Genomic DNA, 24970 nt, shown 5'->3' with positions numbered 1-24970 from the left:
GTCACATCCAACACAAACGGACAGGTGGTGACTCAAGGTGTCGAGGAGCATGGGCTATATCGGCTCAATGCTCTGTTGGTGCACGGGGACCATGGAAGGTCCATATTATGGCACAAGCGGTTCGGTCACGTCAACTATGGCACTCTTTCCAAGATACAGAAGCCAAAGATGGTGGATGGACTTCCACCGATTGCAGGCAATGATCGTGTCTGCAGGGCTTGTGTGGAAGGCAAGCAACACAAGGACAAGTTCCCACAGGAGGCCTCATCATGGGCCAAGAAGCTGCTCGAGTGGGTTCACACCGACATCTGCGGCCCAATGTCGACAAATTCATTTGTAGGTTCGTGGTATTATCTCTTGTTGATGATTTCAGTCGCATGACATGGGTATTCTTCTTGGCCAAGAAATCTCAGGCTTTCGAGAAATTCAAAGACTGGAAGGCCCAGGTAGAGAAGGAGAGCGGGGAGGTCATCAAAGCCTTTCGCACCGACAGAGGGGGAGAGTTCACTTCTACCGAGTTCAATGGATTCTGCAAGAAGGGATTAAGAGATAGCTCACAACAACTCGCACATCTCAGCAGAATGGAGTTGCTGAGAGGAAGCACAGGACCGTCATAGAGACAGGGTTGGCCATGTTGCGAGGGAGGAATCTCTCAAAAGCCTAGTGGGGTGAAGCCGTGAACGCTGCCGTTCACATCCTCAACAGAACCAAGAACAAGGCTGTTGATGGCAAGACTCCATATGAAGCTTATTATGGTAAGAAGCCCATTATATCTCATCTGAGGGTTTTTGGTTCTAAAGCATTTGTGCATGTACACAAAGATGAGGGAACAAAACTGGATCCCCATAGTTGGAGCTGTATCTTTGTGGGATATAGCGAAGAGTCCAAGGGCTACCGCCTATTCCACCCGGACAAGAAGAAGTCTCCCAGTCTTTGGTTTACCTGAGACAAAGTCTCCATAGTCCTAGCAAAGCTAAACTCATAGCTCATGATGAATGTACAAGGCTGCACAAAGGCTATCGCACACAATGTTTAGCAACGGTAACATGCCATAGAACCACTCATAGCCAATGTAACATTCAGTAGAATTTAACATAAGTAGAGCATGTGAAAGCACCTAACAACAAGCTGTAGATTTGTCAAACGCCCTCAAAGAAAAAGGAAAAAATCGGCAAAAAGCATCTACAAGCTACACATTAGCAAGCCGAAGCACAAACACAACGTTAAACAAACATAGCAGTAGGCACGACAATGAACTTGGCAAACATAGTGACAAAAACACGTGCACATGCACACACATTTTTGGTGGAAAAATGAACACACGTGCACACAACAAACACAGCAGCACGGTGAACACATCAAATCTCCCCTACCTACATATCACTTGTGTGTGCGGGTTTGAGAGCCTCTGACAGCATTGTACTACCAACTTGGCATCTTACTATTAGCTTGGCATCTTCCTTCAATTCTATCTTCTTCTCAACTATAGTTACCTTTCTCAAGTGGTGAGGCAAACAACTTGAAAATTCTTTTAACCTTTCTAAAAATTCAACCTTTTTAATTAAAGAAAGATATGCAAAAATCATGGAATCGAGTTGTGTAGAGATAGTTGTTACTATCTCCTCCTAGTCTAATGTTTGAGAAGATTCCATAACTCCCCCTCATTTGTGCGTTAAAGCTTTCAATGGTGGAGTAGGCATTTATGGTGTTGAAGGTGATTCCTATAGTGCCTTCAACCTTTGAAGCCCTAGCTTATATAGGGATCTTGTCTTTTGAGCTACCAAAGGACATATGTCTTATCCACTAGTAACTGGATCCCTTTTCTTGAGCCACAAACTACCTAGGATCACCAAATAACCCTTCCTTATCTTTGATATCAACCACATAGAAATTTAGAGATGTGGTGATACCATTCACTATGATGGGAAGGTCCTGTACTAGAGAGAGAGAGATTAGCACCTTCATAGAGGCACAAAGACAATGCCTTTGGGACAGGCTAGGTTTTGAAGATAACAATCTACCTTAGATCACATCTTCCCTCTATGGGAAATCATTGCGGAGGCATTGCGGAGGCATATGATAAACATGAGTTTGACATCTGAAGAATTATGACTAAGTATTGTTACAAAACTAGAAGGGATTGCCCAATGTAGAGAAGAGATGCTCACAAGGGAACAAGAGAAGAAGAAGGACCACAAGAAGAGAAGTAACATATCAACTCATATTGAATATCAATGTTATTTTGATGAAAGACATGAACCATAAGCTTCTAGAAAATCAGTATTTATAGTACCGCGTAAATCAACTCCTCATTTCCTGCAGTCGTAATGAACGGAATACTAGTGACACCCTTCGCAGGGCATGACCGGTTATCCCCAACAGTGACCTTGGAATCGGGATGCGTACCTTCCATGGTTTTGAACCATTCCTTCTTGTTGGATATGTGCTTTGAAGCTCCATTGTCCACATACCAACCTTCCTCTCCCTCACTGACTGCATAAGCGGAGCATGCTCAGTGATGAAGAGAGCGCCGGTCGTGACGTTTGCCGATTCAGTCTTTGGCTCCTCCTTGGACTTGGACTCCTTCCTCTTGAGATCCGTCTTCTACTTGCGGCACTCTTTAGCAAAATGACCAAGCTTCTCGCAGTAGAAGCACTTCATCTGCCTCTTTTTCTTTGCATCCTCGGTCTTGTTTTTGTTCTTGGAGTCTTTGAACTTACCCTTGCCGGGCTTGTCCCTCGCCACGAGCGCCTTCTCGTCCGATTGCGTAAAGGATAGAATTACTCACACCTCACTTCCTCTCTAGCTCATACAACACTCAGGAAAACTGAAAGAGAGAGAGGACAAAACTCAAATATATTCCTCCACAATCATGGGCAACAAAAGCTCAAGGGTGAGCGTGTACAAATAGCCTGAGTGCTGTCAATGATGCTGAGCCTGTTCCTCTCCCTATGCGCTTGCGTGTGTGCAAGGCTGTAAGTGCAGGTGATGAGGAATGAGGGGGGAAGGGGGGGCTTTTTATAGGAGGGGCTAGGCCCCCTCATTTTGGCCAACCAGGGAGTCGGCTCCCTACCCAAGGCATCGACCTGCCAGCCCACCAACCAACCTGATTGGTCGACCTTTGCTAGCTGGTCAGGCTGCCTATTTAAGGGCCCATAAGCCCTGCTTATGGGCTGCTGTTGCAGCTATCAACTCTGCCCGTGCACAGGTCCAGGATTGCCTAGGATGTCGCACCATCTTCACGCTGTAGCGCTAGTTGCCTGACAAGTAGGTCTTCTGCCTTTTCACCTCCCCTACCCGCTATGGTCTCCTGCCCCCTTGTCCCCTCAAATCAGGGGCTCACAGGTGGGGGAGTGACCTTTTAACAGCTTCTACCTACCTTTACTTTGGAAGATTCTTATATGCCCTTTTACTTGTGTTTGGTAATGATGTTCTAAAGCAAGAAGTCAATCATTACATGAAACCAAGCAATTTTTTGCTTTGACTTAAAGAGTTTGGTCCTTTTATAAAGCATAAATATAAAGCTCCATTTCAAGAGAACATTTCAATATCTTTTTGCTTACAACAAGCTGATTGAATCTAGACAGAATGGGAGAAAGTAAGGGACGACTACACAAACATGTAGCTACTTGTACACTACTAGATTAGGTTTAGGAAATAAGTTATACACATGCTCATTTAGGGTTAGGGTTCCCTTTAAGCTTTTTAGGGTCCTCTTGGGCCATGCACTATTGTAGTTTGATATACACTATTCTCAATATCACCCGAAACCCCCAAAAAAAAAATAAATAAATAAACCAACCAAACACTACTCCTAGAGATTACCACAATTCCATTCCAATACTTAACACATGGACCTCACAAAAGCAACACAAACAACAAAAACTTGTTATGAGCAATCAAACCCCACGACTTCCTCATCTTTGAACTACAATGTAGACAAACTTTTACATAAACTATAAAAAAGATAAGGAAAACCCCAAAATGTGAAAAATAGCAAGGCACTTCGGCGTTCTCACTAAGGATAGGTATGCATGGTCGCTAATAAGTTATAGATAGTCAAGTTAATGACCAAGACACACAAAAGGAGCTGCCTACCTTACTCAAATTATATGTTTACTTGATGCTCGTGGGACTAGATCTCGCATTATATAAGTTATGTCCATACACTCCTTGACTGATAGCTTGGGACAGCCTTGGTGGAGCTAGATTTCCTCTTCATTCCTTTATTTTGGTGGCAATAGCTAATCATACCACCCATCTCCAAGACTCAACCCTAGACCATTCTATCATGCTCTTCCTCAGGATGAAGCTTCCAAGTTTGTTTCCATCTTTAAGCAGAATTCTTGGTTTGACTCATTATTTAAAATGTATGAAATAGAGCTCTTTTGATGCACATGATTGAATGAATTGGATCTCTTTTGATGCATGTTATTCATAAAACCTTTGTGATGATATTGTTCTCGTGCTTATTTATGGTACTATAAGTTCCAAAATGAAGACGGTCTTTCACCTCGTGAAATTGTTAAGAAACATTTAACAGCTAGCAATCTTGGTTAATTTATCACAGTCTACTACCTTTTCAAATGCTAACTTCTCAACAAAAAAAACAACTTATGGCTAGAGTTCCATCCTATGCCTTGAACTTTCTACCATTGATAACATTATTTTAAACATGTGTCTTAACTCAAGGCCACAGTTAGCTAACTGTTTACAAGAAAACATCCTCTCCTAAGTTTTCGGCATACACAAAGCAACTTTGAGAACACAAAGCTTGTTATGAAAACTGAATCCTGCTTCTTTATTGACCTCAGACAAAGACATGAAGCAAACTATAATTCCAAATGATATAATGCTAGAATACGTACAATGGCACAGCAGCACATCACCTTGCTCACATATAACAAAATCAAAGGACAGAGCATGTCCTTTGCTTGTTTCTTAACAAACAGATGGAAAGCCATTTAGATCAAATAATTGGCTTGTGAGAGTTGGGCTTTTAGGAGACCCCTTCACCCTCATGACCAAATGTACGCTTACTTCTAGCTTAACCTTTTAAAGATATAGTTGAATCAGTTCATCGCTGACGGCAGAGGGAGTTAAAACCCCAAGATCAGTGAATAAAAGGGTTAAGTATTCTGGGGGTGTATAATCCCTTGCTGGACATTCAACCTGAACTGATGGAGGCAAAGCAACTTGAAAATCTACCCGCCGTGGTGCTGGTGACATATCTCTCTGATCCAGTGGATAAAGTCTTGCAAACTGCACAATCGCATTGAATAAGGCAATTCAGCATATAATTTACTTTGAAGCACAGATTTCAGCTTACTTAACCTAGATGAATCCAGGAACATTCCCAAACTCATCATGTTGGTATATCATATCTTCATTCCTTGTTCAACACGGCCCTGACTATGGAAAAAGCGCATCATCGTTGAGTATAATCCTTCAAACTTCAGGCCCACTACTCTACAATATCCTTCCATGGGTTTCTCTGCAGTTAATAGAAATTGAAGGAATACATACAGGACATACTGTTTGTTGACCACAATTGTTACAGACGGGGTCTCCACATGACATGTCAGCCTATAAAAGCAGCTTCCAAATACTTAGCCTTGCAATTTACACACTAAAGACTAAATAGAAACCGATAAGTGCGAAGTAGAGACTGCAAGATACAGGTACCATCAAGTTATGTTTCTCAAAATCCAGGCTTATTTAAGGCTCCCAAAACTTTTGGCCAAACACCAAATTAAAAATGAACCATAAGTTTAAGATAACATACTATCTAATTACATAAAATTTTAGATCCAAAGAGTTTTGAGCTGTCCACAGACCTAATCTATAGAATTATGAGCATAATTCATGAAATCGTTCGTTCAAAAGCATTCATATGAAACTTTATTAAAGCAATAAATCGTGAAGTTTGACCACAAAAAATTACTGTTTATTCGACGGCCCAAATACTAAATTCGATGGAAGAGAACTGGAAGTAGCATGACTTTCAAGTCTTAATGAATATATACCTTTGTAAGACTAGAATATGTCCAATCATACAAATTTAGTCTTAATGAAGTTTAAAACATGCAAATCAATATCTTGTAGAATGAGTTAAAAAACCATACAACAAAATTCAAAACATAATGTAAATATTGAGGTATTATGACTATTTTTAATATTTGTCATTGCTTATTAACAAGATCTTACTTTCAAAGTCTTTTTTTCCCAAGGTCAACTTTCAGGGCCTAAAACAGAGATTTAGGTTTAAGAAACTGAAATTGTTTTGGAAGCGTCACTGAAAATGGCTTCAAACCAAGTGAAACGGGTTTCTTGGTAAGACTGCCTAAGTTTATCCTATCATGCGGCACATGGCACAAGGAACATGCAACACACAACATGGCGAATGGGCACAAATTACTCTTCTTGAAAGGGAGATCCAAAAACCTTCAAAAAATGCATAGATGGAACTCTTACAGCCAATGGAAAGTTCTATCAAACTAAGTGCTGCTTAATTGACTTCGACAAGGCATCCAACTAAGTCCCATGGGCTTGCCTCATTAATGACTTCAAACATTGGGAATTGCAGATGATGTTGTTTAGGCAGTTATGGCACTATATGGGAGATGTTGGGGTAAGTATGATCAAGGGCTTGCTCTATGGTGCATGTGTGCATCTAGGGGAGTCACATGTGTGTTTGTGTGTGTTGTAAAGGCACATCAAGTGCTATGATGTGTCTAGTGTGTGACCTAAGTGATGATGTAAGACAAAGGCAATCCCACTGATGTAGGGATTGATTCCCACTGATGTAGGGGCTGATTGCCACTATGTAAGGAAGGTATTACCTTCTCCCCCTTTCTATAAGAGAGAGTCCTCTCTCTCACAATCATAATAGAGATCTACCATCTTTCTTTCATTGTGCTCTCACACCTCTTGCAAGATGCATCTATTCTATCCTACGGGATCCTACAAATGGTATCAGAGCTTTAGGTTCTAGATCTAGCCTAGCCTAGCATTAGATGCTATCTCTAGCATAAACTACTAGTTTCACATCTTCTCCATTTTCCTTCTTCTTCCCCAAATCTTTGAGAGCTCTGTTCTCTGCCTACAAACGACCATTGCCCAAACCCTTTGAGCTGCAAACTCCTCACGTATGGGCGAACTTCCAACTGCAAGCAATTAGAGAAATTTCGACTGTACGCGCAATGGCAACACTCACACTCGCTGACGAAATTTCGCGCAATGCCGCCTCTGTACTTACCTATCTGCAAATTCCTCTGAGCCCATGCTGGACGACACTGAGGGCAAGCTGTTGCTGAAATCTGAGCTCATTTGGACAAGAGATGGAGGAGAAAACGACGAAAAACCAGTCTGTCTTCTCAAGCCTGGCTATGGCGACCTAGCGCAACATTGCGCCCCTCCTTGCGCCCCTCCTTGCTGGTAGCTCTTCTCTGGTATAAGGCCTTTCTTCCTGCATAAAAATCCCCTTGAATAGAGCTATGAGCTGTGAGAATTGCACCCTCCAAGTTCTGGTCTCTGTTTTGGACAGTTTTGACAAGGTTGTGAGTTTGATGCTACATTAGATGCTACTTTAGCATTTCTGATGTTTTAAAGTGTTGAATAGCTTCAGTACAACTATGGCTACAGCTTTGCTTTAAGTTGCTACACCTGGATTTGCTTGGAATACTTTCATTTAGCTACCTCTATGAAGCATGCAAGTGGAAGCATCATTTCCATTATGTTTTGTAGTATGGAATTTGGTTACAAGTCTTTGCTACTCTAAATGCTTGTATTTTGAAGCTCTTCAACTCTTTCTAGCCTTGTAAGAGAGTAGACACTGCCCATTTTGGGTTAGACCCTCTCATGGCTACCATCTTGAATATGGATAAGTTCAATAGTAAAGGCTTTCACACATGGCAGATGAAGATTAAGTTTGCATTGATGAGGGAAAACCTCTGGGGGCTTGTCAAACCTGCTTCAACTTCTTCTTCAACAGCCTCTAATGCTGGAGAATCCTCAGCTCCAACACGCCCGGCAAGAGATCCTGCTAGAGAGGAGAAAGCCTATGGCATCATTGCTCTTGGCTTAGGAGATGACTATATCCATCATATCTCTGATTTAGAATCTCCTTCTGAAGCTTGGCAGAAGCTTGACATTATTTTTTGTGCTAGCTCTCACATCTCAAAATTGTTACTTAAAATTGCTTTGTTTGAATTGAAGATGGCTAGTGGCACTCCCTTGGCTGCCCATGTCAATTACATGCGGAGTCTCATGACTCAACTTGCTTCTATCAACTCTCCAATCACTACAGATGATGCAATCGCAATATTGCTCAAAAGTATGCCTGAAGATTATGATCATGTTGTTACCACTCTGAAAAATCTTCCTAATCCTACTCTTGAAGGTCTTATTACTGCTCTTCAAGAAGAAGAAAGGCACATGGAACTCCGAAGAGACAATGACATAGCCTACGAGAGAGGCAATGACACAGCCTATGCCATAAAAATTCAGAAGGGCAAGTTTTCACCTTGCAAACATCGTGGGAAGACTAATCACCTCTCTAAAGATTGCTTCAAGATCAATCCATGCAAACATTGTGGCAAAAACAATCACCATGAAAAGTATTGTAAAGCCAAAAAGGAAGAAACTACAAAGTCAGAAACTGCCAATCTACTTTCATTTGATGAGTCTCCACATGATGAAGACTATGCTTCTTAGGCACTTTGTCTTTTTTGTTTATCATCACTTGGTCAAATTTTGAGGTTCTTTGCCTGGAGTAGTACTCCAAAAAGAATATGTTATGTAAATCACCTCTGGTCACCATATGATGTAGGCCATGTAATATGTGTTGTGACTATCCCATTTCTGTGAACCTCACACCCTTGGGAACCTTTGCTAACATGAGATCCTAGCCATAGATTAATCCTTAACCACCATGAGATGGCATGAGAAACTATGAGACTAGATGTATCCTTGACACTGCAAGAGGCAACCCCTTGAGGGGGGGTTTGTTGGGGTAAGTATGATCAAGGGCTTGCTCTACGGTGCATGTGTGCATCTAGGGGAGTCACATGTGTGTTTGTGTGTGTTGTAAAGGCACATCAAGTGCTATGATGTGTCTAGTGTGTGACCTAAGTGATGATGTAAGACAAAGGCAATCCCACTGATGTAGGGATTGATTCCCACTGATGTAGGGGCTGATTGCCACTATGTAGGGAAGGTATTACCTTCTCCCCCTTTCTATAAGAGAAAGTCCTCTCTCTCACAATCATAACAGAGATCTACCATCTTTCTTTCATTGTGCTCTCACACCTCTTGCAAGCTGCATCTATTCTATCCTACGGGATCCTACAGGAGACTCACAAGTAGAGTGCGCACCGCAAAGGAGGTAAGTTGCACCATTGGTGTGTAGCAAGGGTGCCCTCTGCCCCCACCCTCTTTGGTCTCTACATTGATAAGTTGGCCCTCTTTGTGATCACACTCAATGGGTAGGGCTCAGGATTGGCAAAGACGCTTATCCCTATCTTGCTTTATGCTAATGATGTAGTCTTGATCTCAGACACAGCAGTAGTGGCTTTACATGAATTTTGCAAGAATTGAGACTGAAGGTCGAACTTGGGAAGCTCCCATGTATGATCTGAGAGAAGAAATGGAATCCACATCATATCATATTCAAAGTTTGCAATGTAGCCTCTGGACATAGATATTTCTTTTCAGATTTGTCACATGCCATGCCAAAGATTCGAGAATTTGGATTGACTGAGGCGGGTAGACAAGGTTACCATGGAGGGCCCTTCATCATCTATGCCATTGGTAGATAATGGGAAAGAGAGCTGTTGGTATTCACATTCTACCCGATCATTCCATTCCCAAGGTATGTCAATTAATCATCCCTCCCTTAATTGCCCATCTTTCTTCTTCTGCTATTGTGACTTTGAACCATTTACCTAGGTAGCCCATGTTGGAGATATCATAGCCAAAGAGTGTGTTGATGTGATGTGTTGGTGTGTAGTATTATGAGATCTAGTAGTAGTTCATGTGTGTCAGTCATGTGCGAGTGCCACGTGTCACTATGGGACTTCTTCATTTATGTATCATTTCCTCACACCCTAACCTTCTCCCTCCCTCTCTCTCCACCATGTTTCTATCAAAGCAGGTTCACCCTGCCATAGCTGCCATGTCATCTCTAACCTAACCCTACCCCTAAACCCTAATTCTGCTCAAGCCCTTCTTCTTGTAGCCACCTCAGCTCTGCTCATTTCCGCCTCAGATTCAGCCTCATTTCCGTCTCTGCACAGCTGCCTTCTATTCGTTTAGGGTCTTTGCACAGCTGTCATCCTTGCTGCCACCACTTCGCCTCTGTTTTGCATCTTTTTGTGACCATTTCTGCTCGTTTTTCAAGAGGCGTGTGCACACGTGCTGCTGGTCGGCATCTTCTTCAAGTGGCGCCTGCATACGAGCTGATTCGGAGCTGTTTCCTTCCTGTTTTTAGGGTTTTCAGGCTGCTACAGCAGAGCTGTCGGCTGCTGATCCAGACTTCTCTCATGTCGGCTAGCTCCTGTTCCTCCACTCCACTATGTCCTTGGGCTGACTCAAATGTATAGAAGTCTGTGATGCGTCGCTGTGCCTGGTCATCCTCCATATCCTGTGGTGCTCTAGCCATCCCTTGCTGCTCTTTGAACTGTCGCAGTAGTGTCTCCCTGTGCCGACGCATCTCCATCAGATAAAGCCCGATACAGACATGGTCATGGAAATTGATCAGTCATGATAAAGGGCCGAAGCCACTCCCCGACAGTGGTAGCATCCCCAGATCTCGTAGTAGGCTGGGCAAACACAAAGAAAATGCTCCTCTGTCTCAACCACCCCCAGCATACATAGCGTGCAGACCTGCTGCTCTCCCAACTTCGATCCTCAACTGATGGGATGAAACCCGCATCTGACCAATGGCAATCCTCAGTGCATGGGAGACTCGTCTGTCCTCGAGATACTGGGATCCGATGATGAATCCCTTCTCTGATACTCTCAAGAAATGGTCGCGGTAGAACTGGGTCTTGGTGGGGAGCTCCTGGTCCTTCCCCCAAGTCCGGGATGTATGAAGCTGCAGGAGGTCTAACCGTATGATACGGTTGATCTCATCTCGTGGGATCGACTCAGGAGGCACATCCATGCTGTACTGAAAGGGGGGAAGCTTGTCCATCTGGATAGCGTGACTGGCAAGCTATGTAGATATGCGTGCATACCATGTATCTGCCCCGCTCTCTGCTAGCCGTCTAGATGACTAGGGCAAACCTCGACAGTCTCTAGTGAGGTAAGTCCCAAACTTTGTGGATGAAAGTCACTGTTTGAAAGATGGCATCAACCTAGAGAGGTGTCATAGCCAACTCTGCATGTACTAGGGACCCCACCGTCACCTATAGCCGCTCAAAGCTCCTCCAGTCTGTCCTCGAAAGATTGCATTCCCAGAAGGGCGCTGCATACATGGCAGTCGGTTGCACCAATGTGTCAAAAGGCTACATGGGTCATCGTAAAGATGGGCCCTGTGAAGACTGCTCCCAAATATGTCTACGACTGCACTATCTCCACTGGCTCGCCACGATAGGTGAAACTAAGTCGACGAATCACTGCTCGTGAGGTGTTGAAGATCATAACCTTAGTTTTCCCAAGGTTGACCGTCAAGTCTCTCTCTCTACAGAACACCTCTAATGCCTCCAGATCTCTCTGCAGCCCCTCCGCCAAAGAGGATATAAGGACTATATCATCAGCGTATGACGATATCTGTATGAGGAGATCACCCAGTAATGAACCTTCGCCGCCTAGGCGATCTATGAAAGATGTAATCTCATCGATGTAGAGTCCAAGGAGAGTCAGTGAGAGAGGGCAGCCCTGCTTCACTCCAATTGTGCTCTCGACCTAGTCCGATAGACCGCCTAAAGCTTTGACCCTACCTCTCACTGACTCATATAAGCTCATCACTCCCTAGATCAGCGTCTCTGGAATCTGCATCTCCTGTACTCTCTTGATCATACGGGATCGTGGGAGAGTGTCGAAAGCCTTTCGAAAATCTACGAAACATGTGTAGACTTTCTGATGTATGAACCTCGCCTCCTCAATGATAGCCCTCAGAGTGAAAATGTGGTCTACAGTAGAGTGTTGCCTCCTGAATCCTGCATGCCGTAGTGCTCGCTGCCTCCGTGCCTCTGTATGACTGCTGATCTCCCTCTCTAGTACCGATCCATAGATCTTGGCCAATGTGTGGCTAATCATGAGGGTGCAATAGTTCCCACTGTCCATGAGGTCTCCTGCTTTGTGTATCGGTACGATAGTGGTGGTGCTCCATGCGGATGGGAAGCCGTGACAAACTGCAAGGTTAAACATATGTGCAAGAATCGGGGCTAGAACCTCCTATCCATGTGCGAAATACTCTGTCTGGAGGCCCTCGTGATCTTGTGCTTTCTGGTTGTGGAGCCGGCGAATTGCAGCCCGCACATTCTGCATAGTGAATAGATGGCAGGTAGTGGGCCTAGGCATAGAGGACATGTCTGGAGGTGTCTGCCTCGGGACATCATATAGGGAGCATGCATCAGTGTGCCACACTCCCGGATCAGTGATGGGGATGGGTGGCTTCCCCTCCGAAAGAAGTCCCCATCCAGTGTTCGGGTCTCCTCTGCGAAATGACCTGATGATCTCATCCATCCTGTGTGTGAGGAAGGCTAGTCTCTTGCAGCGTGTCAGCCGTTGAAAGATCCGGTGTGCCTCATGTGACGTCAACTGACCCAAGGCTCGCTCCCGTGTGAGGTGGGCTCCCATCTCACTGCACTCATCATCAAACCAAGGGTTTTGAGGCATCTTCCCATCTCGTACCCGTGAAGATCGGGTCGTAGGAAAGGATCTGGTGGCAGCATCATGTATCATTGTGGCAAGTGTGGCTGAAGCGTGGGCGAGGTCTAAATCACCCTCTAGGGCTAGAAGTTCTCTGGCTAAGTGACACACATACACTCGATCAAGGGCACGGTCAAAGTGGATCTCGGTACGGGCTGTGGTAGGAACTCTCCCTCTATCTCGCGTAGTAGCAAGAACACCGAAGGCCACATATGAGTGGTCGGCTCTGAGTGGGGAGGGTACAGTGAGGAGAGAATTATTAAATTCCGTTGCCTAAGGTACCAATATTCATCCCACCCTTTAGAAGCTTCGTCAAGGGGGAGAGATTGTTTCTAAACCCCAATTTAAAGCTTTCCCAAGTAATTGGAGCCACATTTGTCTTGTCATTGCTTCATACATCACCTATCAGCAACTTCTGTAAACACGCGCATGGCCTCTCAGATCATATCATTATATCATTATGAACTTCACATATGGCAAACACCTCATCCCATTTGTAAGTCATGTCTTAATGATGTCCAAGTTTCTATCAACCATTCTACCTGCGTATTTTTCAAGCCTATAGTTTGCTATGTTAGGCCGCTTCACTTTACCTGTCTACATTGTATGGATACTAGATTCCGGTTCCATGATTCCTTTCCCATTTTCTTCCCTAGATGGTCTAAGGTGTGGATGGACTTTTGTAATTCTTCTTGCCTCTCACTAGCATGCAATTGTTATGCCGTTAACTTTGTGTTAAGACATCCTCTAAATTCCGGTTCTAGCATTTAATGAACAGGGTTTGCGTGCCATGGGCGCAATACAACATTGGGCGTGATGCCTGCTGTATCAGTCGAGCTCCCAATGCTACAGGGTTCACCCTAGAGGTATCATCCCCTACCTCCATCTCCAAGTGCTTATTCCTTTCCATATCCATCTGAGTTTGACTTTTTCTTGTGTTGGTTTTTTTGGCTTGTTTTTTTTTAAAATTTAAAAACGTCTGCTGAAACCAAAAACTAACATGGTTTTCCTTATACTATGATTGAGGGACTGCCTATAGAGGAGAGCTCTAGGGTGCCAAGGACATCTCCAGGCATCCAGCAAGGTGGTGCACAGCCAATCAAGATGATGACAGGGCATGCTGGTCATGTGGACATCACCCTAAGGTGCTGATCTGGCTCACAGGCGACGTGGAACACTATGGACCAGTTCAGAGCTGTATTGACATGCTGACTCTATGGTATTTGGTAGCTCATTTCGGACTCAAAAATGCTCAAGCACCTTTCAATTGCATGATGAAGATTATGATATGAAGATAAACAAACTTTTTGATATATCTTGGTTGTAGCCAAACAACAAACTTTTTTATATATCTTGGTTGTAGCCAAAACAAATCGGAGCAAGGCTTCACACATACGCATGCACGCACATGTGCGTGCATGCGCAAGATTGTAGTAATCAGGCTTCGTAAGGAATCAACTGCCTGAAACATAGTGCATTCATATATTTGAGGCACAAACTACCACTTTTAACTCTTTTTTACATACGTCATATTTCTACTTATGAGGTAGCAATTATCTGCTCTCAAAAGTTGTGGCATGACTGCAGTGCCTCAGCATCCATGCAGTCCACGTGGCCTGTATACCACATGAAGGATTTTGTGTGAATATCTGCATGCAACTTTAATTTGATGTAAACCAATCCTGAGACCTATTGAAGTTGAAATAATGAGCAGCAGCTCCATCATAACCTGATTGGGTTCCTACCTTCGATTCCTTCAAAAACCATAGTGAAATAGAGCAGGTCAATTCCAAGCTATGTAGGGTGACCAAATTACCACCATCATCCCATACTAGACATGCAGAGCACCCCCACTCTCTAGCTTTCTTCGCAGAGTAAGAATGCTCCAACTGCCTTCATAGGAAAGCTTCTATTATGCAAACACGTTACACAATGAAAGAATCATACACGTCCTGTCTTTGTGATGAAGAGTCTTGGGAATGTACCTTGTAGCTTTCAGCTGCAACATACACAGGTTTATTCATGCTCCTTGCCACCATGGCTGCTTGGTATGTCCCAATCATATTAACAATGCCCCCACTCTCTACAACGCCATCCGCACCAATAAGCAACATATCAACACACTCCATCGTGTATGCCACTGCTGAGTCTATGATAAGTGTAACAGGAACACCAACAGTGACCAGCTCCTTTGCCATCTCTATTCCCGTGCTGTCAGGTCTCCCCTCTGGTTCCAAGCATCAAAAGCGGTAAAAGAGAGAAGAAACATCTGCTGATTCATAGTCCTCAACATCATGTCAAGCACGTATGTAGCATAAGGGGTTCAGACAAATGGAACATGGCAAAAAATTAAAGTCTCATGGTACACTTGCCACTCATGAAACAGCAGAAGTAATAAATTTTAAGGGTACCTGTACAGATAACACTGAAGTGTTTTCCATTGGAGGCAGCAAGCTTTAAAATTGCCAACACCACCCTAGAAAATCCATGTGTCAATATTGTGCTACCATCTCGAACAAAATCTTGTCCAAGCATGGCAATAGTTCTCCTTGCCTGCGACGCCACAGATTCAAGTTATGAGAATCTAAAATTACATTGCAGTTCAGCTGGCCCCCATAGTCTGCAAATGGAGGAAGCATCAAGTTAACCACCTGAAGCAAAACCCACCCAATACCAAATACCTTCATTGAGCAATTCCGACCCAGTAAGACAGTTTCTTATATGAGGTTAATTGCAATCCAAGCATGGAAGAAAATGAAAATCTCCAAATGTAGACCTTTAAGGAAATTTCACCAAACCGTTCTCCACGTTCAATAAGGCGAGCCTTCCCAGCACGTATATCTTCATACTCTAAAGCAGACGTTCGAGTCACATATCGCATGAAAAGGTCACAACCAGCAGACAGTGAGATTGAGGTCTCATCCCATGCCTGGCCATACCCAACCACCACATGCAAAAATCGTATAAGAAGAGATCCAAAACACAACTGAGGTAACCCAAAGCAGAAACCAAAGAGAACCAACAACACACTCCAAATATTCTCGGTATGTGATCCTTCTAATGAGGGAGATGGCTATCAATTAGAATTAATCTGGGCAAAGGCTGCAAAGCTCTGTGAATACACAAACAAAAACCAGAAAGAATGTGATTAGACCTAAATGCAAAAGCCAAGCTCCCCAATTAGAGACAACACGAAGCCAACCATTACCCAGTAAAAACTCAGAAACTGGGCTGAATTCCTTTCATGCATTTGGCAAATTTAGAAATCCATTACTACACTCGTATTAACTTTCTTAACAGATAGGAGCACTTGACAGGTCCCAAGCAATATAACTTTCTTAACAGATAGGAGCACTTGACAGGTCCCAAGCAATATAAAAATCTGACTGGTGACCATAAGTGGGAGGACACACGCTGAAAGTCCAGCAGGCCGTTTAGCAAAGGATCAGCTCAAGGCCTTGATCAATCGAGGGCATCCAATATCCACAGGTGCAAGAGAGAGAGAGAAAGGAAGTTAACGAGCAGGGTAAAAATCAGTCTGACTAACAGTGCCCAGAAATGAGTTGCATGCAAAGGGATTCATCGGATGCGGGGTTCATACATGAGTGCCTTCGGTGTGCATGCAAGTGTTCAAGTTACTTTCTGTGACATGCACTGGTGTTTAGTGTTTGCATGGTCAGTTTGCATGCATATGTTTTAGCTGGAAAGCCGTGCATGCAAAAAAGTGAGTGTCCATGTGACTTTTTCAGTGCTTGTGCCACCTTTCTTTGGATGTGCACCATCCTTTGCAGCTTGCTTTAGTTTGCCTCATGCATGCAGCATTTATCTCAGCTGGTAAAAGTAGGCCACATGCTTGGGATGTCCACACGAGCAGGGGACTATTTGGGGCGATTTTTGGAACATGCAGGGCCAGCAACGCACATAGGTACAAGCAACTCATGCAAGTCACTGCATACCAGGACTTACATGCAACCACATGCAGGGCCAGTAATGCATGCATGCACATGCAACTCATGCATGTGCATCAAAACTGCTGCACCAGAAAAATTCGTCAAGAGGCTTCTATAGAGAATTTATTGCCTGGCTAAAGAGCTTAAATGCAACCAAGGTTGTCATGCCATCCACCCACGCTGTTGTGCAGTCCCCTTAGACCACCATCCAGCCTACCCAGGAAGAAAGAAAGAAAGAGAGCTTATTAAATCTTCAAAAGACCAAAGGGTCTATGAGGCTAAAAAACCACATACAATCAGCTGAATGGTGGAGCCACTAAGCGAACACAAACTCAAATACTAAATATCTGAATCCATGGGAGTGTGGCAGCACTTGTTAGAGAACACAACAGATGTATGCACAAAGGAAGCTAATCCCAGAGAGTTATTGAGCCTAGAAACTCACACATTTGTATATTCGAAATCCAAAACTTCTTACTTTAATAGATGTGCAGATAGGAAATAGACAATGCTCAAAAGAGAGATGCAGAACCAGCAAAATATATTTCTGTCCAATGTGGACGCAATACAAAAGTTATCTCCAGAGTCTCACCCTGTATCAACGGAGTGCTGACCAGATGTGGACCCCTATAGATACACAAGGCTGTTCTCCTACTTCCTTGGAACTTCCAAAACACTAGGCTTGCGGTGCTCTCCTAGAGCTTGAGTGGGCCTCGTATGTGTGCCCCGCAATTACACCTTCCGACTGATCCTCCAGGACAGCCCCTCGTAAGGCAGTGCTTGCTATGGAACCTTGACCGCTCACTTGATGGATAGTGGAATGAGCCGTGAAGGCTCCCTTTTATTGGACCCAAGGGAACCCCAAAAACAGCTGACCAGTCAGCCCTAACAGCCGACTCAGCCAGCCAATCTGTGGTCTGTTTACTCGACTTGAACAGTCAGCTATTTGCTGACCCGCCTGGCCAGGCGCAGCATGCAAAAGTTTAGGGCAGCTTCAACGTGCGGAAGATTCACAGCCCAATGAAATCCTTTTAATTACCATCCACAACCTGTTGTACACCATTATATTCGATGTGTTCCTTTTGAGCTTATTGAGAAGATTGTCATGCATCAGATTTCAGGTAGTCTCCAAGCTCAAATATAGTTTGCCTCACAGGCTATCGCATTTCAAGCACGAAAGGCCTTGCATGGTCGGGATATATATGACAGTTGTTGTACCTTAGATATATATGACAGTTGTTGTACCTTACATATTCATCTGTTAGATTTGACAAAGATATCCTATAGTAAATGCGGAGATACAAATGCAATAGAGCAGCCACCTATGGTTGGAGCTATGACACCTAGAGGAGTTAGGACAAAGCCTAAGCAAGCCTATAAAAATAGACACCCAACATCTGTGGAGAATGCAGTTATGCCAATGCTGGCAATGCAGCCATGCTATGCCTCTCCCTAGTACGCAGCCAAACCATACTTCAAAGCCATTGAAGATGCCTCGGTATGTAGGACAAAAATCTGGTTATCTTCAAACAATCAAAACTGCAAAAAGGTTCTGTGGAGATAGCTGCTCAAATAAAAACAGCAGCCCACATGAAGGAAACAAATATGGAGAGTAAGAGAAAGAGGGCTGTTATATCAATTTGCAGGAACAACACATTGCTCCAGATAATGCCCTAGCAGTTCAGCATAGTATGAAGAAATACCTATACGCAGGGTAATGGAACAAGCCTACATAAATATGACAATGAAGCAAGCCTGATGGGTGATAGAATCAAGATGGAGATGTTGACCAGAAAGGTTAAGGATGTGGGTGCGCTTACACTAATATAAGTTATAAAAAGAACAGATAAACTGCCGTCTATGGAGATTGTACTAGCTACGCACAGTGAAAAGCTCATCCGTCTCCATACAGGAAGAAAATATACAAGACCACACAAATGATCGCAAAGGATGCCAAAGTAATTTTACACACATTGATGAGCCACAGCTTGTGCAGCAAGAACAAGATATCCTGAAGCTGCATCACAACACATTCAAGAGCATGACAGTGGGGAATATAAATGACTTTGTGGAAACTGTATAGAAATTGAGCTTATCATGAGCATGCCAAATAGCTCTGAGAAAGCACTCGCGTCGCTCCTGCGAGCTTCCATCCCCATCGCTAGCTACCCCCCCCCCCCCCCCCCCCCCCGCCGCGACCACCCCCCGCTCCCTGTCTCTCCATCCTCACCTTCCGCTCGCCATCCCCCTCACCCGCCGCCTCGCTCGCCTCACCCGCCATCCCGCTCACCCGCTACCCATCCCTCCGCCTCGCTAGTCGCCTCCCATCCCCCGCCCCCTGCCTCTCCGCCCTCGCCCCCTCCCCGCCCTCGCTCACCCGCCCCCCTCGCTCACCCGACCCGCCCCTCGCTCACCCGCCTCACTCACTCACCCGACCCCCTCGTTCCCCGCCTCCATCCCGCTCCCCCCCGTCCCCCGCGCCCGACCCCCTCGTTCCCCGCCTCCATCCCGCTCCCCCCCGTCCTCCGCGCCCTCACCCGCCTCTTCGCCTTCCACCCCCCGTTTTTTTTTTTTTTTTTTTTCACTCCGCTCCCCCGCCCTCCAATTCACCCCTCCGTCTCCGCCACATCCCCCCCGCCCTCCCGCGCCACCCGCCTGCCCCGCACCCTTCACCCCGCCCCGCCCGTCCCCCCCCGTTCACCCACCTCGCTTCGCCCGCCCCTCTGCTTCACTTCCCCACCCCGCCTCCACCCTCCGCCTCCGCCACCATCCCTTCCATACCCAGGCGCCATCCTCCCGCTTCGTCTCCCCTTTTGGGGTGGCAGCCTGTTCTTCATCGGAAGCTTGCAATTAGTCTTGGCGGTATGGTGGCCCCCTGCCCGGATCCGGAGGCCCAATCGGACCCTCCCTCTCCAGATGCCTACCGCGTTATCCTGACAGAGCAACAATCATCCCGTGTGCAGGAGGTTGCCACTGACTTTGCCCGTACCTCTGTTTACGGTAGAGTCATTGGACACTCTCCCTCCAGAGCAGCCATCAGGGACTGGCTCCAGTCCACTCTCCTGCTAGAGGATGGCCATATTGAGGAGGTGGCCCTTATGGGTAGGGGCATCTTCTGGCTCAAACTCTCCAATGAGAAAGCTGCGAGCAACCTGATTGCCGGTTCCCCCACATCGGTGGATGGAAAGATTATCATGATAGTCCCGTGGTACCGTGGATTCAGCGCAGCAGATTTTGATGTTCGGTTCCGTATACCTCGCCACCCAGTGACACTAGTTTTTCCAGGGCTTGCTGCTGAGCTGCGGCCGATTGTCAGGGACTTGGGCTCCCATTTTGGATGGGTTATGCACGACACCTTCGCCGATGCGGTGACCACGGCAGGAGCTCCCCGTGTCCGAGTGGCTGTGGCAGACCCTGCGACCCTCCCTGCAGTGATCGAGATTGTGACAGATGCCGGCAGCATCACCCAGAGCATGATAGTCACCGGACAGCCAGGTCAGTGCCTGAGGTGCCATGGCTTTGGGCACTTGGCGGCTGCGTGCCCACGCTTCGCCAGTTCATCTCGACCCCCCCCGCCCCCGCCTCCTCCGCCCCCGCCCCCCCCCTGGACAGTCACGTCAGGAGGAGCCGAGGCAGGCGGAGCCCGGTCCAGAGTTAGTGGGTGGCTGGACCGAGGTTAGAAGGAAAAGAGGAAGGAACAAGAAGATCTCGGATAAAGGCAAGGAGGCAGAGGTTACCCTTCCGGCAGCAGCACCCCAGAGACCTGACAGGAAGCCGCCCCAGGGACCTGGGAGAGCTTCTTCGTCGACGACAGGCCGCCCGTCACAGCCTCAGATCCCCCCCTCTCCCACTCCCCCGCCCCTTTCCACTCAGCCCCAGTCCCCTCCCCAGTTTCCCCTCCCTTCGCCCGGCCCGCAGCCTCAGCCTCCGGCTTTTCCTCCTCAGTCTCCTTCTCCTCCCTCTCAGCCCCAGCTCCAGAGGAGTCTCCATCCCCCCCCTCCCTCCGCCCCCCTCGACTCCTCTACAGTGTTAGCTGCACCCTCGGCTCCCCAGTCGAGGGCAGCCCCCGATCCGCCTCCTCCACCTGCTCCGCCAGTCGCCTCCGTGGAGCTCGAGTCGCCTGCCCCTCAGCCTCCTCCCCCTCCCCCCCCGCTGGCAGGACACCCGGAGTCTACACCACCACCGGAGCAGGCTTCCATGGCCGCTAGTCCCTCAGTGGCAGACTCTAATGGGTCTCAGCTTCAGGAGAGAGCGCTTCCTCGAGACTTTTACAGATCAGGCCCCTGGGACTACTTGGACGTGGCCGACCTTGGGACCTTCCCGGCTTATCTCGACATCAGCATCTTCTTGCTCCGCAAAGGGGCGGATGGGAAGATTGTCGCCTTGGCCCCTAGGGATGGCCCTAGCTTCGCCTTCACGTTCCTCAGCGATGGCACCGAGACCTGGACAGACGACACGGTTTGGGAGGCGCTCAGAGAGCAGACACACGCCCAGGTCTGTTCCTGGATAGGCCCGTCCGGTGGGCAGCTTCTCGAGACTCAGTGGTCCGAGGGCGATGTGCGCTTGCGGTGGCGCTGCGCCGCCAAACGCTTCCGACTGATTGTGATCCTCAGACCTGCCCCGTCATGGCCTCTCCCCCAGGATGTCAGAGCTTGGTCCCATCAGAAACTCCGCACCTTCTATGGGATGACCACTTCAGAGATCTCGAGCTGGCTCGAGAAAGCATTTGTTCACGGCACCAAAGGCCTCTCGCCTTTGTTGAAGGTGTTGAAGGACGGGCAGGACGATCCCGTCTCCCCCTCCAAACCTTCTCATAAGCGGCAGCGCCTCCATTCCGACATGCCTGCTTCTTCATCGACTTCGACCGCGAGCAGACAGTTGTTCGCAGCCCCCCATCCCTCGCCATGAGCCTACACCTCGTATCCTGGAATGTGAACGGGTTTCACTCTTCTGGCACCCGTGGTCCCAGGAAGCTCATTTTGCGGCAGGAACTTCAGCCTGCAGTGATTGGTCGTTTGGATGTACTTCTGCTCCAGGAGCACAAGCTCTCTGCGGCTCATTCCCGTAGCTGCGGGAAGGTTCTCCCTGGACGTTCCTACACTTACTGGGAGCCCTCGATCGGCGCACAGGGGAGGAGTGGGGGTGTCTGTACCTCCGTGTGCGAGCAGTTAGCCCAGGGAGTTTTCGGTCATGGCACGTTGATCCCAGGCCGAGCCCTTTGGGTAGGCCTGGATTTGGAGGGATCCAAAATTGGAATACTCAATATCTACGCTCCTACAGACCTCCGATGCAGAGCCACTTTCTGGAGGACACTTACAGGGATTCTTCCAGTCATGGATTCCTGGATTGTTGGAGGTGACTTCAACAATCTGGAGTCATTGGAGGACCAGCAGGGCAGAGGTCCGGAGTTTACAGGTATGGCTCAGGCAGAGCAGTCAGCTTGGGACTCCTTCATCTTCGCGACAGGAGGTAGGGACAGCTGGAGAGACCCGTCCTTCCGGCGTTGGCACGGGAGCCTGGACTTCTCTTGGGGCTTCCGCAGGGAAGGAGGCAGACTCCTGGAGAGGCTTGATAGATTCTATGTCAGTGATTGGGCCATCAGTAGAGGCGGTCAGGCGGGTATAGTTCCAGGGACGACACTTTCCGACCATGCGCCGGTACTCCTCTCATTAGATTCGGCAGCCCAGACCCTCCCCCCCCGGTCATGCAGGATTCCCGATTCTATTTTCTCAAGGGAGGACGTGCGTAGTAGTATTTGCAGTCTTTGGGACAGAGATTGGGGAGAGTGTACGGATTTGGTGGACTCAGTTGCGCAGGCTCTGCAGGAGTCCAGCCAGATCTGCCAGCTAGCAGCCCTACAGGTTCGTCAGGAGTGGTGGAGTAGAGAGAGAGCTCTTCGGAGGGACCTCGCATCCATTCAGCGACTCCAGCAGGCTTCCCCGGACTCGGAGGAGCTTCGGATCCAGGCCCTTCGAGCCAGAGCCCTCCTGGAGGAGACACTCCAGCGCCGCTCAGAGTTTTCCTATCACGCCTCTCTCTCCTTCTGGGCCCGGAAGGGTGATCGGATGTGCAGAGAGTTCTTCAGGACGCATGGCCAGAGAGCTGCAGGTGATCAGCTTCGGAGTCTCAGGACAGCGGATGGTCACATCGTTACGGATTCGGGGGAGGTCCTGGGGTTGGCCACTGACTTCTACAGGACCCTCTTCCAGCAGGAGCCGCTTGCCCCTCGTGCTAGTCGTGCCCGTGAGGAGGTGTGGAGGCACATTCCATCCCTGGTCCGGCCTAGCATGCAGGCGATGTTGTTGGCGCCGTTTACCTCGGATGAGATGCTGGAGGCCTTGATGGCTATCGACGGACAGAAATGCCCAGGAGAGGATGGGCTTCCCCGAGCTTTCTTCATTTCCTTCTGGGACCAGATCCATCAGCCCCTCCTCGCAGCTCTGCAGGGGATTTTCAGCAGCGGTTTGATGCCAGAGAGCCTCTCTTCGGGTCTGATTTGCCTCATCCCGAAGGGAGGAGATAGACAGGAGATCCGCCAGTGGCGTCCGATCACTCTCCTTACTACCGCCTACAAAATCCTCGCTAAGATGATCAGTGCCAGAGTTCGGCCTCTACTCCCAGACCTCATTCATGACACTCAGACAGGCTTTGTCCAGGATCGCAGTATCTTGGATAATGTCTTCACCTTTTCAGAGGCGGCGGAGTGGGCTCAGCACAGTGGATCACACCTTGCCATTCTACTTCTCGACTTTGAGAAGGCCTACGATCGCGTGGACTGGGCCTTTTTGGAGGGGACTCTGGAGCGGCTAGGTTTCCCCGCAGGATGGATTCAGGGTATCTCAGCTTTGTACAGGACAGCGTCTAGCAGGGTCATCATTGGAGGCAGGATGGGTGAGCGCTTTAGCCTGGAGAGATCAGTGCGTCAGGGTTGCCCCCTTGCTCCTTACCTGTTTCTTTTCTTCGCCGAGGCCATGACTTACTACCTTCGGGCGAGGTCTACCGGGTCCGGGGGGTTCGCCTTCCACTTCGGGAGGACACGGAGCTTCTGGACTCGGAGTACGCAGATGATACAGCCCTTTATGTCCAGGATGATGAGAGGATGCTAGAGAGGGTGCGGATGGCCTTGGAGGTCTTCTGCTCGGCCGCTGGTGCGAAAATCAACTGGAACAAGTCAGTTGGTTTTCTCACAGACCCTGGGGCGTGTTCTCAGTGGGGGCGATTTCTGGGTTTCAGATGGATTCCACGAGGACAGACAGCTAGATACCTTGGCTTCCAGGTTGGCCTAGACATCACGCCAGCTCAGCAGTTTCTCCCGGTGCTAGACTCCATCCGACGGAAGCTGGCTTTCTGGAGTACTGCTAAGCTGTCTCTTGCAGGTCGTGCCCTGGTAGTTAACCAGGTCCTTCTAGCCACGGCTTGGTATGTGGCTTCATGCTGGTGCTTCTCGAGATCCAGCGTGGCACAGCTCAGGAGGTTGGTTCGGAACTTCCTTTGGTCTGGGGAGGATGGTCTTAGAGATACCAGAGCCAGGGTTGCTTGGCAGACAGTCATTCTTCCGCAGGCAGAGGGTGGCCTGGGGGTTATCGATCCAGAGCTTCAGAGTCAGGCCTTGTTAGGCAAGCTTGTCATCCGCGGTTTGACCCCGGGGGGGCAGACGTGGAAGATGTTGCTTCAGCAGGGAATAGGCTCTTGTGTCCCGCGCCGAGGTGGAGAGTGGCCACCGTCCCTCAGGTGGATCTTCACTTCTGCCCCGCTCACTCAGCCCCGTTCTCCACTCGTTCGTAGCCTCCTCATGGTGTGGAGGCGGCTTTGTCTCAGTCTCATACAGTCCCAGCCCAGCTGTCAGGAGGAGATCGATCGCCAGCCGCTCGTCTGGAATGGGCAGGTCAGAGACGCCGAGGGCCTTCAGTTGGGGGAGAGATCACATATCAGGTGGGACGGCTGGATGAGGGGGCCAGCCCGGTCCCTTCGGGTTTGGAGGGATACGTACAGACATCTGGAGATGACCGATCTTGCAGTCGCAGCTGGAGGTGCACGTGGAGTCCAGGCGAGACGCACGGAGATTGACGGAGCGATCCCAGCCGCTTGGTTGGCTCCACCTGAGCCTCAGGTCCTCATGCCTGGAGACACCCGTTGGCTGGGAC

General features: G+C 47.9%; 1 protein-coding gene across 1 annotated transcript in view; it reads right to left on the bottom strand.

The window, feature by feature from the left end:
• Positions 1-4798: 4798 nt before the first annotated feature.
• LOC147884299 (uncharacterized) overlaps positions 4799-24970 on the bottom strand; it is a 51164-nt gene continuing 30992 nt past the window's right edge. Inside the window, exons 2-5 of the mRNA XM_087398384.1 lie at positions 15653-15805; positions 15288-15429; positions 14862-15103; positions 4799-5262 (exon numbers count right to left, since the gene is read on the bottom strand). Coding sequence (XP_087254510.1) covers positions 5056-5262; positions 14862-15103; positions 15288-15429; positions 15653-15805 — 744 coding nt within the window. The 3' untranslated portion in view covers positions 4799-5055. The remainder of the gene's footprint in view (positions 5263-14861; positions 15104-15287; positions 15430-15652; positions 15806-24970) is intronic.

Source organism: Dipteris shenzhenensis, chromosome 27 (genome assembly GCF_047967505.1).
Source record: "Dipteris shenzhenensis isolate YYH24624 ecotype China chromosome 27, Dip_SZ_1.0, whole genome shotgun sequence".
Taxonomy (NCBI): Eukaryota; Viridiplantae; Streptophyta; class Polypodiopsida; order Gleicheniales; family Dipteridaceae; genus Dipteris; species Dipteris shenzhenensis.
This window is presented reverse-complemented; position numbering and strand designations above follow the sequence as displayed.